Genomic DNA, 14289 nt, shown 5'->3' with positions numbered 1-14289 from the left:
AAATGAGGTCCTATTACACTGGGAAATAAAAGACACTATCAGCAAGAAATGAAAACAGCCCTTTAAACAAAATACCCGTATCGGAGCCTGTTCCACATCCACTGAGAAACAACTTTAAATGCTCCATGTGATTATAATTAACCATGAAAAATTTTTTTAAATCCTGGTCTTTCTTCCTGAGATACTTAAGAGATTTGATCTATTTCTTTTTTTTTTAAAGTTAACATAGCTCTGTGTGCTAAGCATTGTTGTAGCACTTCACAAATATTGACATTGTTTTTGCCTTTGGATGAACCCCTTACAGATATCTCCCTGTGACAAGAAGTCTGACCTAATATGTTCATTTATTATCACTGCAGAGTCGTTTCCCCCCACCATTCACTGTCTACCCTAGTGAAGAAGAAAATCCCCTCAAAATAGGTATTCCAGTTGGAGCTTTGCCACCTTCATCCTATTCCTGCCTCTTGTCCCGGACAAGCTCTAACCATGGGCAAGTCAGTGCCCCTAGAGCTCTAAGTTGAAAGGCTAGAGTTGGAAGTTCTCAGTGTAACATTGGTAGGTATCTGTAATTCTGGAACAATATCTAGGAGACTCAGGGGGACATTGGCTGGTGGAGGTATAGAACAGAGAAAGAGTGCCAGGATGAAATGAGTGCATAGGGAAGACTAATCTGGCAGCAGCATCTAGACGAGATGGGGATAGCCATTCCACCCCCAGTCACTACTGAGCATCTCCTCTGCGAGGCCGTGAGTTGGTGCTAGGGAGGCAGACCCGAGGAAAGCTGTGCCTCCCTTCAAGGGTAATCTGCACATCTGCAACCTTAGTGCACTCTCACCCTGTCACCGTGCCTCCCAGACATCCTGTGTGACAGAGTCCTGATCCAAACCCTGCTCTGGTGCAGCCGGTGGGCGGGATGGAGGGGAGCAGAGGCGACCTCTGGGCCAACTTCACGGTCAGGGAAAAGCAAGTTTGCTGTTCTAGGATCTGAAACCTGCTTATTTTGGTAAGCTTTAACTGTCTTTTATTTCCTGGGTTTGGTTCCCTTTTGTTTCTCCCTAGGCTTTTGGCTACAATCATTTTAAAATTTATAGTCTATCTTGGTTGAGCCAAAGGGAACAAGAGAATGGAATTGGATGTTCAAACTGTTTGGGTCAGAGAGAAAGTCAGGCAGTAAACCCTGGGACCAGGTGCTATGGGCACAGCACCAAATGGGAGAAGGAAACTCGGACGGGCTGTACCTGGAGACCCACCTACCCAGTGCTTTCCTGTTCTGTTCTGGGAAGGTTTTTAAATTTTATTTTATTTTTTAAAAATTATTTCCTCCTTCTCCCCAAAGTCCCCCAGTACATAGTTGTGTATTTTAGTTGTGGGTCCTTCTAGTTGTGGCATGTGGGACACCACCTCACCATGGCCTCATGAGCAGTGCTAGGTCTGTGCCCAGGATCCAAACCACTGAAACTCTGAGCTGCCAAAGCAGAGCCCGTGAACTTAACCACTCAGCTACGGGGCTGGCTCCTATTCTGGGAAGGTTTTATGTTTTCTTTTAAGAATGGAAACTGTTCCATTCAAGGAGCCTGCAGCCTTTCCCTAGGAGCACAGCTCTAAGCTAGGGTAGGGGAGACTGTTGATGGCTGTACTTTCCTTCTCCCCAGTAGTGAGGCACCCACTTAGGAATCGACCAGAAAGTCTTCCAGGGGGCGTGGGAGTTCTCGTGCAGGAGGAGAGGTAGGGAATAGCTCAAGAGCAGCTATGAGATGTGCCCTTCCCAAGGGGGGCCACCATGGCCTCTAGACGGGTGCCCAGGGCAGAGGGTCAGCTCTGACATGAGGGAGACCTGTCTTCTGAGTGAGCTTCACCCAGGCCCAGTGAGGGCTGCTCCCTGGGGCTTTGGGATGCTGTAGCCAGAGAGCAGTGAGGGGGGTTAGGGCAGAGAGAGGGTAAGGGGGGGTGGGGCTGAGGGAGAGGCACAGGCTCTCACAGTCGTGGGCCCCTCCTTCGTCCCCATTCTCCGCACATGCTTTCTCTTACCAGTCCTGGAAACAGGGCCCACTTTGTCTGTGGGATCACTTGTGATCACGGCTGCATCTGCCACCCCAGGCTCTGCCCCACAGGGCCCTGGGAATGGCACCCCTTGGAACGTACTGACCAAGTGCTGATGAGATGGCCCTGGAGCTCACAGCAGGGACAGGAAGGCCCTGGGAACTCCCAGAGTTGGAGATGAAGAATCCTTCAACTCTAAAGGAAATGTCCTAAATGCAGTTCTCCACAGAGGTGGGAAAGTCTGTCAGGAAGATAGGCAGGGGTTTTCCTATCCTGACTCAGGTCCTGAGATCTCCTCCAGAGCCTTCGGGCTGCCTCTGCTATCACAGCATGGGCCTCATGGGGGCGCTCCTCTCCCTCTGACGGGGTCTGGCTCAAGGCAGCCAAGATGGGTCCCTAGCTCCTCCTTTAGATTGGCCTGCACTCAAGTCCCTGCAGGGGCAGCAGGGGCACTGGAAGGAGGTGGACACAATTTTATCACCCTGCTCTTCCTCCTGACCCCAGACCTGCTGGGACCTCAGCCCTCGCCCCTCAGACAGGAAGGAGCAACCTGTCCCAGGCCAGCTGGCCTGGCAGCCCCCAGGTGAGCAGCACAGTGAGGAGGGCAGGGCCTGCCCATCTACCCAGATGTTCCCCAGGCCCAGTCTCTGCAGCACGAGGCCTCTCGAATCCACACCCTCCCATTCTGGCTTTTCTGTCGGGCTCCTTGTCTGTCTCTCTCTTAAACACTCCTACAGCTACACTCTGTGTGACACACCTGTCTCCCTCCCTCCTGTCCACCTCACCCTCCTCTGGCTCTCCCTTTTCTCTGATCCCTCTCTGCCTCATGGCAGCCCTCCCCCCTCTCCTCCCCCTGGTTAATTAGCTGTGTAAAGAGCTGCCAGGGCTGGGCTGATGGATGGGCCCTTTCCTCTCTCTGCTCTTCCTCTGGCCTCCCCTTCGTCCTCCTCCCATTCTCTTCATCTGTCCCTCCACCACAGATTTTATCATCAGGGAAGGGCTCCAAGGGGAAAGGGCCTCTGGATGAGCAAGTGGAGGAGGTGGGTTGGGGAGATAAGAGGGGTGGTACAGGCAGCTCTTGCAGATAAGGATTTCCTGGACTCCCCCGGGAGTGCTGTATGAATGAGGGAGAATGCTTCTGATCCTCCGTCCTACCCTGTCCCTGACAGAGCCATGCCTGGAAGTGGGTGGAGAGGCAGAGTGGCATGAAGAAGGGCTGGGGACTTAGAGCAGTCAGAACTGAGTTCAAGCCTCAATTCTGACAGTTGTTAGCTGCGTGACCTTGGCCAGGTAAGCCTGTTTCTCCATCTGTAAAATGCAGATAATACTATCTCCCTCAAAGTGCTTTGCTCCAAGTGTAAGCTCAATCAATGTTGGCTCCTGTCCCTGCTGTCCCCTGAAATCTCTCCCCTGCATCCTGGGCTCCACCCAAAAGCTAACCCTTTCTTTCAGGCCCTCTATACACCAGGCACATTCACACCCACGATGTCCCGTAATTCTTTTTACAGTGAGGAAAGCTGGGGCACAGGGAGGCTAACAGAGTGTTAATAGAAGGCCGAGGCAGAACCAAGGAGCCTGAGTCCGGAGCCCCAGGATCAGAGTGCCAGGAGCAGCAGGTTGCTGGGATGGAGCTGAGAAAAGATTTGTTGAGAAACTCAAACTGGGCAAGAGCTTCAAAGGGGCCTGAGTGGGGTTGAGAGCCCTGGCTCTGCTCCTGCCGGTCACTTGCTGGGTAACCTTGGGGAAATCCTTTTCCCTCTCTGAGCCTCGCTTCCTCTTCCTCATTTTCCAGGGGTGTGGGGCAGAGATGGAAGGCAGGCTTTGCGAGACCTCTTTCTGCCCTGAACATTCTGTTCCCTTCCCTGCAAAGGGACTCAGCATTGTGAATATAGGGTGGGGCTGCCGCTTAAGGCTATTTACAGGGTGAAAATCTAGTCCTCATTTTCCCCATCCTCCATTTCCTCACTCTTCCCAACCCCCATCCCATCACTTGGGGCCTGTAATCAATGAGACGTAAAATGAGAAAGTATCAGGAACCAGCAAAGCATGGAAAGCAGCTGGGGCAGCCTCCACGTCGGCCACCAAGTCTGATGAACTGCCAGCGCTTCACCTCAGCCCAGCCTCTGGCGCCTGACTCAGGCCATCAGGCCAGCAGCGACTCACCCAGCCGTGGCTGGGCCCCCAGCTGGAAATCAGAGTGCAGAGGCCTATTTTCAACTAGTCCAAAAGCCTCACCTTAGAAAGAGTAATGAAATCTATGTGTATTGACACAGAACGATGCAGCCAGGGTGTATGCTTGAGTCATAACAGCAGGTTACAGGCTCTCGCCTATAAATGATCCCATTTATGTTATTATATAGAAGTGTTTGTACATATATAAAAATATGGGCAGAGAGACTCCAAACTGTGAATAGCAGTTATCTCTGAGAGTAAGATTGGAGGGGTAACGTTCATTTTCTACTTTATATGCTTTTCTTTTGTTGGACTCTTAAAACAAGCATATATTTATAATATGCTTTTATAATAAAAAAAGATAATTTTGTAGTAGAGATAGTTCCATTATGGGAGGGATGGCCTTGCAGAAATATGTATGGGCTAATGAAAGTGCTCAGTCTTTGCTTCAGGCTAAAATTCTTTCAACCTAGGCAGGGAAGGTCCGTGAATTCCCGCTGATCCAAAGCACAAAGTCTAAAATCAAAGCACAAAGTTTGATTTTTTTAAAAAGAGAAAATCAACAATCCCTTAATGAGCCTGGTTTGTAAGATCAAAACATGATTCTTGAGGCAAAGGGGGAATAATTGTAAGAGAGGTCTTCGGTGTCTGCCGCCCAAACCTGGACTCAGGGCCGGGGCACTGGGACTGAGGGCCCTCCCGGCACCTTACACCACTTGAGAACAAGGCCCACATCAGCACCGTGGTCCAACCACTCTCCCCCAAAGGGACGCAGCTTCCCTCCAACCAGCCTGAGGCCAGCGTGGCCTGCGGGAGCCTTTAGGAGTGACTCCCCAGGATCCCTTGGCTTCTTGCCTTCCAATTTTCTTCTGCAGCCAGGCCCAGGGCACACGGGGGCTCTCCCTGAGCCAAGGCCCCAGGCTCAAGCATGCTGCAACTAGGGAAGGTAGTAAAGGGCCTGGCGGGTTTTAGCCTCCATCAAAATGGATATTTGAGGGTGAAGAAGGTGGAGAGGCTGAGAAGGGGTAGGAGGGCTGTGGAAGTTCACTCCTGTGGGATTCCATCAGTTCCCAGATGACCAATTCTATTTCCCCCTCCTGAGGAGTCAGCACAGGGGCTGAAAAGATGCAGTTAGACACAAGTTTATTGGTGGAGCTGTGGCGGAGTCCTCCCTCTCTCTGGGATAGCCGAGGGGACAGCACCAAAAGAGGGATGGACAGACAGACCCCAAAACAGACACATGGATGGTGCAGACTCAAGAGACCATAGCACAGCCACACAGGCACAGAGACACACAGGCCACAGCACCAGGAAACACACACACACAAAGACAAAACCACAGGGCTAGAACACACGGACAAAGTGCACGCTTTGGGGCTCCTGCATAGACAGAGCGAGGACCAGATGGGGAGGGGGGCCCCTGCTGACCTCCCCCAGGCATAGGCACAACAACAGCACACAGACAGGCAGATGCCCCCAGCCAGTCAGCCAGCTTGCCACACAGACAAATGAACTGTATGGAAAGGACACTCTTGGCTCCTCAGATGGTGGGGAGCAGGGACCATGGGACTTCTACACCCCCAGTGCACTGATTCCCCCATTCAGCCTGACTCCCACCCCACCCCCCAACACATACTTTGGTCTTGCCCACTGGGGCTGGGGGCGGGGCAGTTGACAGGTGGAAGGAGGAAGAGAGTAAGGGGTACGGGCCCAGCTCTGTCCCTTCTCCATGAGCAGGGAGGCAGGTGCTGAGAGTCCGGGGCTGAACCTGGGCCTGGCAGTGGGGTGAGGGTGGGGCCGTGGCTCAGGCTTGGGGGGGCTCCCGGCAGCGCAGGCACTGGGCCATCTCAGGCTGGTACTGCTCCACCTGCAGGGTACAGCTAGAGAATCCAAACCGGGAGTGGAGCTGGGATGTGGCTTCAGCCAGGACAGCTTCAGGGTCAGCCGTGGAGTCTGCGGGAGAGTGATAAGAGGCAGCAGCTTCCCAGGGGAGTCCGGAACCAGGCAGGGGCCGAGATAAGGATGGGTGAAGGGGGACCCAGGGGCTGGTATGGAATTAAAGCCAGGATTGAATGGGGAGCTTTATATTCCTCCTGTATTGTACGAACAACGTGAAAACGTCAAAGAAAAGATTGAAAAGACTCACCCCTAATCAACCCTGCTAACACACCAAACTGTCCTTATTTTTCTATTCTCTCCTGCTCTTTTAGTATCAATATGCAGCAGTGTGTTTCAGTAGCCATACCACCCAATTTTCCAGGACAATCCAGATGTTAAATATTCTGTCCCATTGTCCCTCTAGAGTTAGTTACCATCAAAAATCCCACAAGTATAATATTTTTGGCATCCAAATTGCATGTCTCTGATTGCTTCTTGCATCTGGAAGAAACTCAAAAATCCTTTGTCAGCTTGTGAGTCACCATATATATTTTTAATAGCTGAATCATAATGTAGATATAATTTTATATTCAGCTTTTTTCTCTTAGCATTATACTGTAAACATTTTTCCTAATTGCCATACAGTCTTCATAATCCCCATTTTTAGTAGCTATGAGACACCCCACCAAGTGTACCTATCCTGCAGGCACTAGTGATCTTTTAAGGCTGGCTGATTCCCTGCACTACTTCAGGGAGGGTGAAACCTCCCCTAGAACACCCTGTCCAGGGCTCCTTGTCTCCAACATGCATGTGTGTGTGAAACAGAGACGGAGACAGAGAGAGAGATGGAGAAAGGTAGAGAGACTGAAAGAATTCCATTAATTCAGGCTATCTGCCTATGTTTGGAGGGGGAGGGGAAGGGAGAAATATTTCTAGGATGTAACCAGCTGGGGCCAGTGTGGACTCACCAATAGCCAGGTGTGCAGAAGCAACATGGTAAGTGAGCGTAAGGGACCACAGGTGCAGCTCATGAGTTGCCCGGACTCCTGGCACTGACAACAGTGTATCCCGCACAGGCTCAAACCCCAAACTTCGGGGGGTACCTGCAAGCAACACCCACCATGCCTTACTGTCAAGGCCGCTCCCGCTCAAGGGCAGCTCCCCACCAGACTCCACCTCCTCCATCCTGTACCTAGTCACCCTGTTGACCCCCGCAATTTACCCTGTGCCTAAATCCTCCTTCCAGCAATGGTCCCCATGACCCAGGCCTTCTCCCCACACTCTCTTCAGAGAAAAAGAGAGGCACCCAATGCTAAAATGAGGGCAGAGAGGACCCCAGGGGTGGGGAGTGGGGGCGTCTGATTTACCTTCCATGAGAACACGAAGAACATCTCGGAGGGTAGGAGCCGTGGATCCAAGGGCACAGATGGAGAAGAGGAAGGTGCTGACGGGGTCAGCTGCCTTGTACTGAGGCTGTGGAGAAAGAGTTCCCTAAGCCCAGTAAACAGAGAACTTTCAGAGGAAGATCTAGTGGCATCCTGGACAAACAGGACAGGAGAAGCCCCTAAGAATCCTACTGAGGAGAAAGGGACCATGACCTCAGGCCAGGACTCCAGGGGAGCAGGGAGCTGGAGTTGGGGAAGGGAGGCTGTGGGTCCTCGGAAGGAGGGGCTGGGTGTGGATGGGGGAGGAAGGCTGGCGCAGGCCTGCACAGACGGTACCTTGAAGTAGATGAGGACGGAGGCAGCCAGCACCCCAAGGCTCTGCAGGAGGTCCCCGAGCACATGCACAAAGGCCGCCCGGACGCTGGTGTTCCCCATGGGCAGGGGCTCCCCAGGCCCCTCCTCCAGCGGTGCATACTCTGCCCCCCTAGACCCGTGGCTGTGGGGGGGCCCAGCCTGGTGCAGCACAAAGGCCATTCTGAGGGGGAAGCAGAACAGCTCAGCCCAGGCGGCCTGCTCCCAGCCTCCTCAGCCCTGTTTCCACGCCTCCTCCTCTCACCTCCCCAGGACCCCCTTCTGCACCTATTTTCTCAGGCCCAGGAAGAAGACAACCTTGTCTAAGAGAGACAAATAGTGCAGCTTGGGGAAAGAATACTGGACTTGGTGCTGGAGACGTGGATTCAGATCCTGGCCCTGCCACAGAAATAGCTATGTGGCCTGGGCAAGTCGCCTGGTCACCTCTGGGGATCTATTTTATTAACTGTGTATGAGGGGTAGTACTACCTACCTCATGGTGGTTGTGAGCTTTAAATGAGTCAATACTGTTGAAAGCCCCTCGCAGAGGGGCTGGTACACAGTAGGCCTTTAACAAATGTCTGTTGACTCTGAATTTTAGGTCTCTATCCCAGTCCCCTTCTCAGGCATCCCCAGGGCAGAGAGTTGAGAACCGTGTCACGTGTTGCATGTCTGTCAGGGAGGGGAAAGCCAGCTCTCCCATCCTGGAGGAAGACCCCTCGCCCTGAGCCCCACATGGTGCCTGCTCCATACTGGAACGTACAGCAGATTGGCACAGACTGCGATGCTGGCGGTCAGCAGCATGGCACCCCCCTCGATGTGGTAGTCGCTGTGCAGCAGGCGAATGAAGGCCAGGTACAGGAGGATGCCAGTGACCATCCAGAGGGAGACCACAGAGGCCAAAGCCCCCAGAGTCTCTGCAGGGGGAGACAAGCTATCAGAGGCCTGCTCGGGACGCTGAGAGGTACCCTCTGACAAGATTGAAGGGTCACCAGGCCACGCAGGGGCCTTACCTGAGCGGTGCCAGCCAAAGGTCATGGTGCGGGTGGCTGGACGGGTAGAGAGCCAAAGGGAGAAGAGGCTGCCCATCATGCTGCCCACGTCTGCGAGCAGGTGGGCTGCATCAGTCATAATGGCCAGGCTGTGCGCCAAATACCCACCTGCAAGGGTAAAATGATGTACAGTGCGGTTCCATTTAGAAAATATCATGCAGTGTGTGTGTCTAGGCATGGAAAAGAGATTGGGGGGACATACACCAAAATGTGAATTGTGATTTTTCTCTGGTAATGGGATTACAGGTAGTTTCTACAAGCACACCTCATGTTATCATGCTTCGATTTATTGTGGATTGCAGATATTACGCAGAGGGCAAGACTCTCCACCAGTAAAAATATTACAATTCGCTGAAGGCTCAGATGATGTTTAGCATTTTTTAGCAATAAAGTATCTTTTAGTTAAGGTATGAACATTGTTCTTTTAGACAGAATGCTATCGCACACTTAATAGACTACAGTATAATGTAAACACAACTTTTATATGCCCTGGGAAACCAAAAAATTCATGTGACTCGCTTTATTGCAGTGGTCTGGAATCAAACCTGCAATATCTCCAAGGTATGCTTGTATTTTCTTCTTTTCACTTATCCACATTTCCTAGTTTTTCTACAACGACATATTTTAATAACAAGAAAATAGGACTTAAAGAGACCGGTTAACACTGAGAAGCCAGCCCTGGCCCTCAAGTCCCCTTGGTGCAGTCCGTCACCCTCGTCCAATTCCGGAGTCCTGGGCACCCAACTCCCCCATCCCAGCCATCTCTGTCTTCTCTGCCTCTCCACCCAGGAACATCCCTCAGACTCTGGATGGAGAGTTGCTTAGGCAGTTGTCAAAGGGATGGGGTTGGAGGGGCTTCAACTTACCGACCACCTCCCCAGCCATGAAGACACAGCACACAGCACAGGCAGCACATAGCTGCCTCTGCGCCTGAAGCCTCTCAGGGGTGAGACCCGGCTGAGGCAGAGGGTCCCTGTGGCAGTGGTGGAAGGGCATCTCCAAAGGTTTGGGCTGCTCGGAGAGGGGCTCTGAGGGCTCTGTGAAGAGACTGAGGTGGGCACAGGGTTCAACCTGGGGCCTGGCCCCCGGGCTGACCTGCTCCTCACTCCCAGGTCCTGGGTCCCCAAGACTGGCTTCATCAGATGTGATCCATCTCTCGCTCCTTCCCAAGGTCTGGTCAAACCCAGAAGGCTTGCAGACAGAGGACCACATGAGAGATAGGGGCTAAATGAAGAGCTCAGATCCCAGCCTCCTTGCCTTTCACACAAAGAGCCATAGATTTCCACACCTGGAAAGCACCTTAGAGATGGTCTAACACTTTATTAAAGACATTACAAGTATGAGGCTCAGAGATGGAGATGACTTATGAAGGACACACAGCTAGTTAGTGGTAGAGCTGAGACTAGACTCCAACAAAATCAGTTCCTTATGATAAGCACCATAAGGAATTCAAAATGAGCAGGACATCTTTCTGATCTTTGGAAGCTTTTGGTGAACCAGACAAATGTGTACCTAAATACTAAGATATGTAGCAGCAGGTAGCTATCACCATTAGAGTGGTTAAAGTGCTATCAGAGTTCCAAGGATAGAGGGACAGATTAATTCTGATGAAATCAGGGAAACAACTGAAGGAGGGAGGCACCATAAGAAGAGCCTTGAAGGATGGGAGGGCTTTGATAAAGGGGAGGTGAACACACCAAGCAGAGGCAATACACAGGGAGGGTGGTGTCAAAGTGTGGGCAGGACTCAGTACTGATCCTGGCCTTAGTGCCTCCCTCCCAGGTGCACCTCCCTGTGCCTCCACTCCCAGATCTTTTACTTTCCCTCTCTAGACATGCAGCTGAACTGTGGCCCTTTAAGAGAGGAGTGTAATGTTGAAACCCAAAAAGTCTGAGGCTCCTGGCCCAGAGAACTAATGGCCAGATTCCAAAGCTGGGGTTAGTCATGGGGAGGACAGAGTGCAGACTGTTATTTCCAGGGATGGTAGTGGTAGGAGCACTGGATTTGGAGTCTGCCACATGTTAGGTGAACCTCCAACCATACGCACCCTGTCACCTTAACTACACAGTGCCATAAGCCTCTGTTGACAAATGAATGGGGCTGAGGGCCTCACCGATGGGTGCCAAAGGCTGAGCTCAGGCTAACTGAGTTTCACGTCCAACGAACTACCTAACCTGAACCCCAGCAAGGAGAGAACCTTCCATAGAATAAAGGACCTAGATAGAAAAATACAGTCCTAGAAATACTCATGGAGGTGTGTCAGAATACCCATGAATAAAATGCAGGCTCCAGATAGCAAGGTGGTCATAGCAGTAAATCTGTGGGGAGGGGCGCTGGGGCCTTCTGGCTGAAGAAAGCTCTGCCAAGTGGGTGAATTGGAGTATGAGGGAGGTAGGGGGACATTTGGTGCCTGCAGGGAAAATTCAAGTATTGGTAGGTAGATTAATTTCTTGGAATTTCCTTCCAAGACTTAGAATCTGGGTGTGTATGACTCTAGGTGTGTTTCCAGAGGAGATGGGGAGATGAGGGTGGCTTCGAAACCCATCCTCATTCTTCAGTGAGGTGTGCCAGGCAGTGTATACACACTGAAGACCAGTCTAGTGGGAGAGACAGACGTGTCACAAACGACTTACTATGCAAGGAGAAGCTGGGGCCAGGAGGGTTATGAACAAAGGACTTTGGAGCACAGGGGAGGGAGTGAACAACTATAATGGAGGTGAGGAGAACGTCACAGGAGAGAGGCTGAAGATGAGACTTAGGTGGAGAAGAGAATGACAATGACAAGGTATAGAGCTTGGAGTGTGTGAGGAGTCAGGGCAAGGGCTGAGGAGGAAAGCTATCGGCTCAGAGGAACATAAAGGGAGATACACTGATTGATTGAACACATCTTTCCTGAGCCCCGAGATGACCTTGCCGATGTACTAGTCTGGGAGGAAGAGAGGAGAGATGGAAGGGTCCAGAATAGAGCAGGCCAGAGGCTCCCGGCACAAAATTTTTGAGGCGGGGTAGGTAGGTAGAGAAGAGCCTCTTTCAGAAAATACTGCAAGATTTGGTGACTAATGGTCATATGAGAATGGAGATGAGCTGGGTGTCAGAGATCCAGGTCTGAAGAGCAAACAGAGGCTGGGTGGCTTTGGGGCAGTGGGCAAGATGCCCCCCTGGCCCTGTAAGGCACAGCGCAGCCAGTCATCAAGGTAGCCACCCATCAACAGGCTGCTCCCTTTTGTTCTGCATGAATTGGGTACTAAAGAAGCCTCACTGTTGGTGTGTGAGTGGGTGTGTTTGTGGGGGGGCTACATGCTGTTTAGAAGGAAGGAAAGGCAGTTGTCTCTCCCTGGCCCTCTGAAACCCCCAACAAACAAAAACAAATAATGTTAAGCCAGGGTGAAGGGAGATGTAGGGAGGGGAGACAGGCCTCAAGCAAAGTCAAAAGGATATGTGAGGAGATGCCAGGACCACGGCTGGAGCCCCCACAGTCTGTAGTCCCCTGCAGGAAGGAGTCAGACGGGAAGTCTTCTCTCTCTTCTGCTAATCCACTCCCCCACCCACTCAGGTTTACAGCCCCCACCCAGAGAAAGAGCGAGAAACACACAGAGGCACCACGTCAGAGACAAAGGGAGAGGGGCTGGGAGGGGGAACAGAAAGATTGGGAAAGATGAGGGAAGAGAAAAAGCCTGAGACCCTGCCAAATTCTCGAGACAAACGGACGGTCAGCCGACAGACAAAATGGCCAGCGGAGGTGGCCGGGAAGGGCCTGGCGCGGCCGCTCCGCGGGACCAGGCGGGCAGAGCCGGCGGGCGCCGGGCGCGGGAGGCCGGCGGGACGCGGAGGCGGTTCTCCGGCCGCCCCCGGCCCGCTGTCCCGGCCGCTCGGCGCGCCTCATTTCACACCTCGCCGCCCCCGGCCCCGTCTGTGCGGAGCCGGGAATACCCCCTGCCGCCCAGACCGCACCTGCTCGTTCCTTGCCGCCCCCTCGCTTCCCCGCGGCCGCCCGCCCCCCAGGGGCCCGGAAGACCCACCGCGGAGCCCGGGCCCATTGCTGGCCCGGGCGACCACAGCTGGCCGCGGCTGGAGGGGGCGCCCCGAGCCCGGGCGCGCGGAGGGCAGGGCCAGGGGCCTGCAAATGGGGCTCCGAAGCCTGGGCGGCGAGGTGCTCCCGCCACCAGGGCCCCGGAGCAATGCGGACATCTGGACTCCTGGCGCGAACTCCGGCTCGACGGAGGGTTAGTCGCTCGCAGGGAAGTCGGACGCGGCGGGGGCGGCGGAGGGGTCCGGAGGCTTGGGGGGCGGGCCGGGGAGCCGTTTCGCGGGACCGGGAGGAAGAAGGTGGCCGGGAGCAGGTGTAGCGGGCTGTTGAGCGGCGAGGGTCCGGGCTGGCTGGGAGGGCCGAGGGAAGGGGGCTCTGTGCGGCCGGAGGGGACGGAGCACGGCGCCGCAAAGCCGAGGGAGCCTCGGTGCGCTGGGGCGGCCCGCCGGGGCCGCGCCGAGGGAGACAACGAAATAGACCGATGGCAGAAGGGTGGCACCCCCGGGCTGAGGGCCGGCCCAGGTCTGTCCTACCTCTTCAAACGCAGGCCGCCACCGGCGCCGCCGCGGTCCCGGGGGCTCACCAGGCGAGTGGTCTCCGAGCCCCCCGTGGCGGGAGAGGGTTCCATGTCCCTGCGGTCCTGACTGTCTAGGACCCACTGAGGGAGGGAAAGGCGGGGCCAGCCCCGCGCCAAGTCCGAGAGGCCAGCCGACCCCCGGACTCCCCGCAGGGCCGCGGGGCCACCAGAGTGGAGGGAACTGCGGCGACTGTGCGCCGGGAGTCCGAACTGCAGATCCCGCGGCCGCTGGAGCCCCGCCCCGCGTGGGGCGAGCTCCCCAAGCCCCGCCTCCAGGCTCCCCTGCCTCTCCTCCACGCCTAGGCCCCGCCCCCGAGCCCCACCCCAGAGCCAAAGCCCCATTTCCCTGTGCCAGAGCCAGGTCGGGGCGGCGGGAGCCCCCTGCGCCCCGCCGGGTTCTGGAGATCACCTCATCTCCATAGCCCCTCCCCTCGGCGAACTAGCCCCGCCTCCGCCCAAGCCCCGCCTACCGGCTCCCAGCCAAGCTCCTCAGGCCTGGGGACCTCGCCACCCACCTTCGCCCAAGGAATACCGCGCCTTGCACGCCCGCGCGGGTGCGTCGCCCCGCCACTCGTCACCTCTTGGGCCCAGGCCCCCACGCAGAGGCAGGAACAGGTGTGAATCCATTACCTATCTCAAGAGAACCAGAAAAAAAGTGGGGTGAGCCGTGAGACATCAGGGAGAACTCGAGGGACTCCGTCCAGAAATCTCTCTGAGGAGGATGTGGGGTCGGAATTAGTGAGCGAGATCTGCTGCCAAGCACTGTATGCTCATTACCATTTATTTTTATACAGAAACATTGGGTGA

At 54.3% G+C, this 14289-nt stretch overlaps 1 protein-coding gene across 1 annotated transcript; it reads right to left on the bottom strand.

Moving 5' to 3' along the window:
* Nucleotides 1–5338: 5338 nt before the first annotated feature.
* On the bottom strand, nucleotides 5339–13757 carry SLC30A3 (solute carrier family 30 member 3). The gene is made up of 8 exons (XM_014850360.3): nucleotides 13439–13757; nucleotides 9745–9926; nucleotides 8840–8986; nucleotides 8590–8743; nucleotides 7812–8010; nucleotides 7458–7563; nucleotides 7059–7193; nucleotides 5339–6165 (listed from the first exon to the last, which is right to left on the bottom strand). Exons 1-8 carry the CDS (start codon nucleotides 13531–13533, stop codon nucleotides 6017–6019), a joined length of 1167 nt encoding a protein of 388 aa, XP_014705846.1. The 5' UTR covers nucleotides 13534–13757; the 3' UTR covers nucleotides 5339–6016.
* Between the last annotated feature and the right edge of the window lie 532 nt (nucleotides 13758–14289).

Source organism: Equus asinus, chromosome 6, assembly GCF_041296235.1.
Source record: "Equus asinus isolate D_3611 breed Donkey chromosome 6, EquAss-T2T_v2, whole genome shotgun sequence".
Classification (NCBI taxonomy): domain Eukaryota; kingdom Metazoa; phylum Chordata; class Mammalia; order Perissodactyla; family Equidae; genus Equus; species Equus asinus.
This window is presented reverse-complemented; position numbering and strand designations above follow the sequence as displayed.

Excerpts from the sequence above, each read along its gene's own strand:
- SLC30A3 (XM_014850360.3), bottom strand. The coding sequence starts at position 13,533 with ATGGAACCCTCTCCCGCCACGGGGGGCTCGGAGACCACTCGCCTGGTG. Across the intron at positions 8,011-8,589 it reads GCAGTCTGTGCCAATCTGCT|AATGGCCTTTGTGCTGCACC; the intron begins GTACGTTCCAGT and ends CTTCCCCCTCAG. Across the intron at positions 7,194-7,457 it reads TCTTCGTGTTCTCATGGAAG|GTACCCCCCGAAGTTTGGGG; the intron begins GTAAATCAGACG and ends TGTTGCTTGCAG.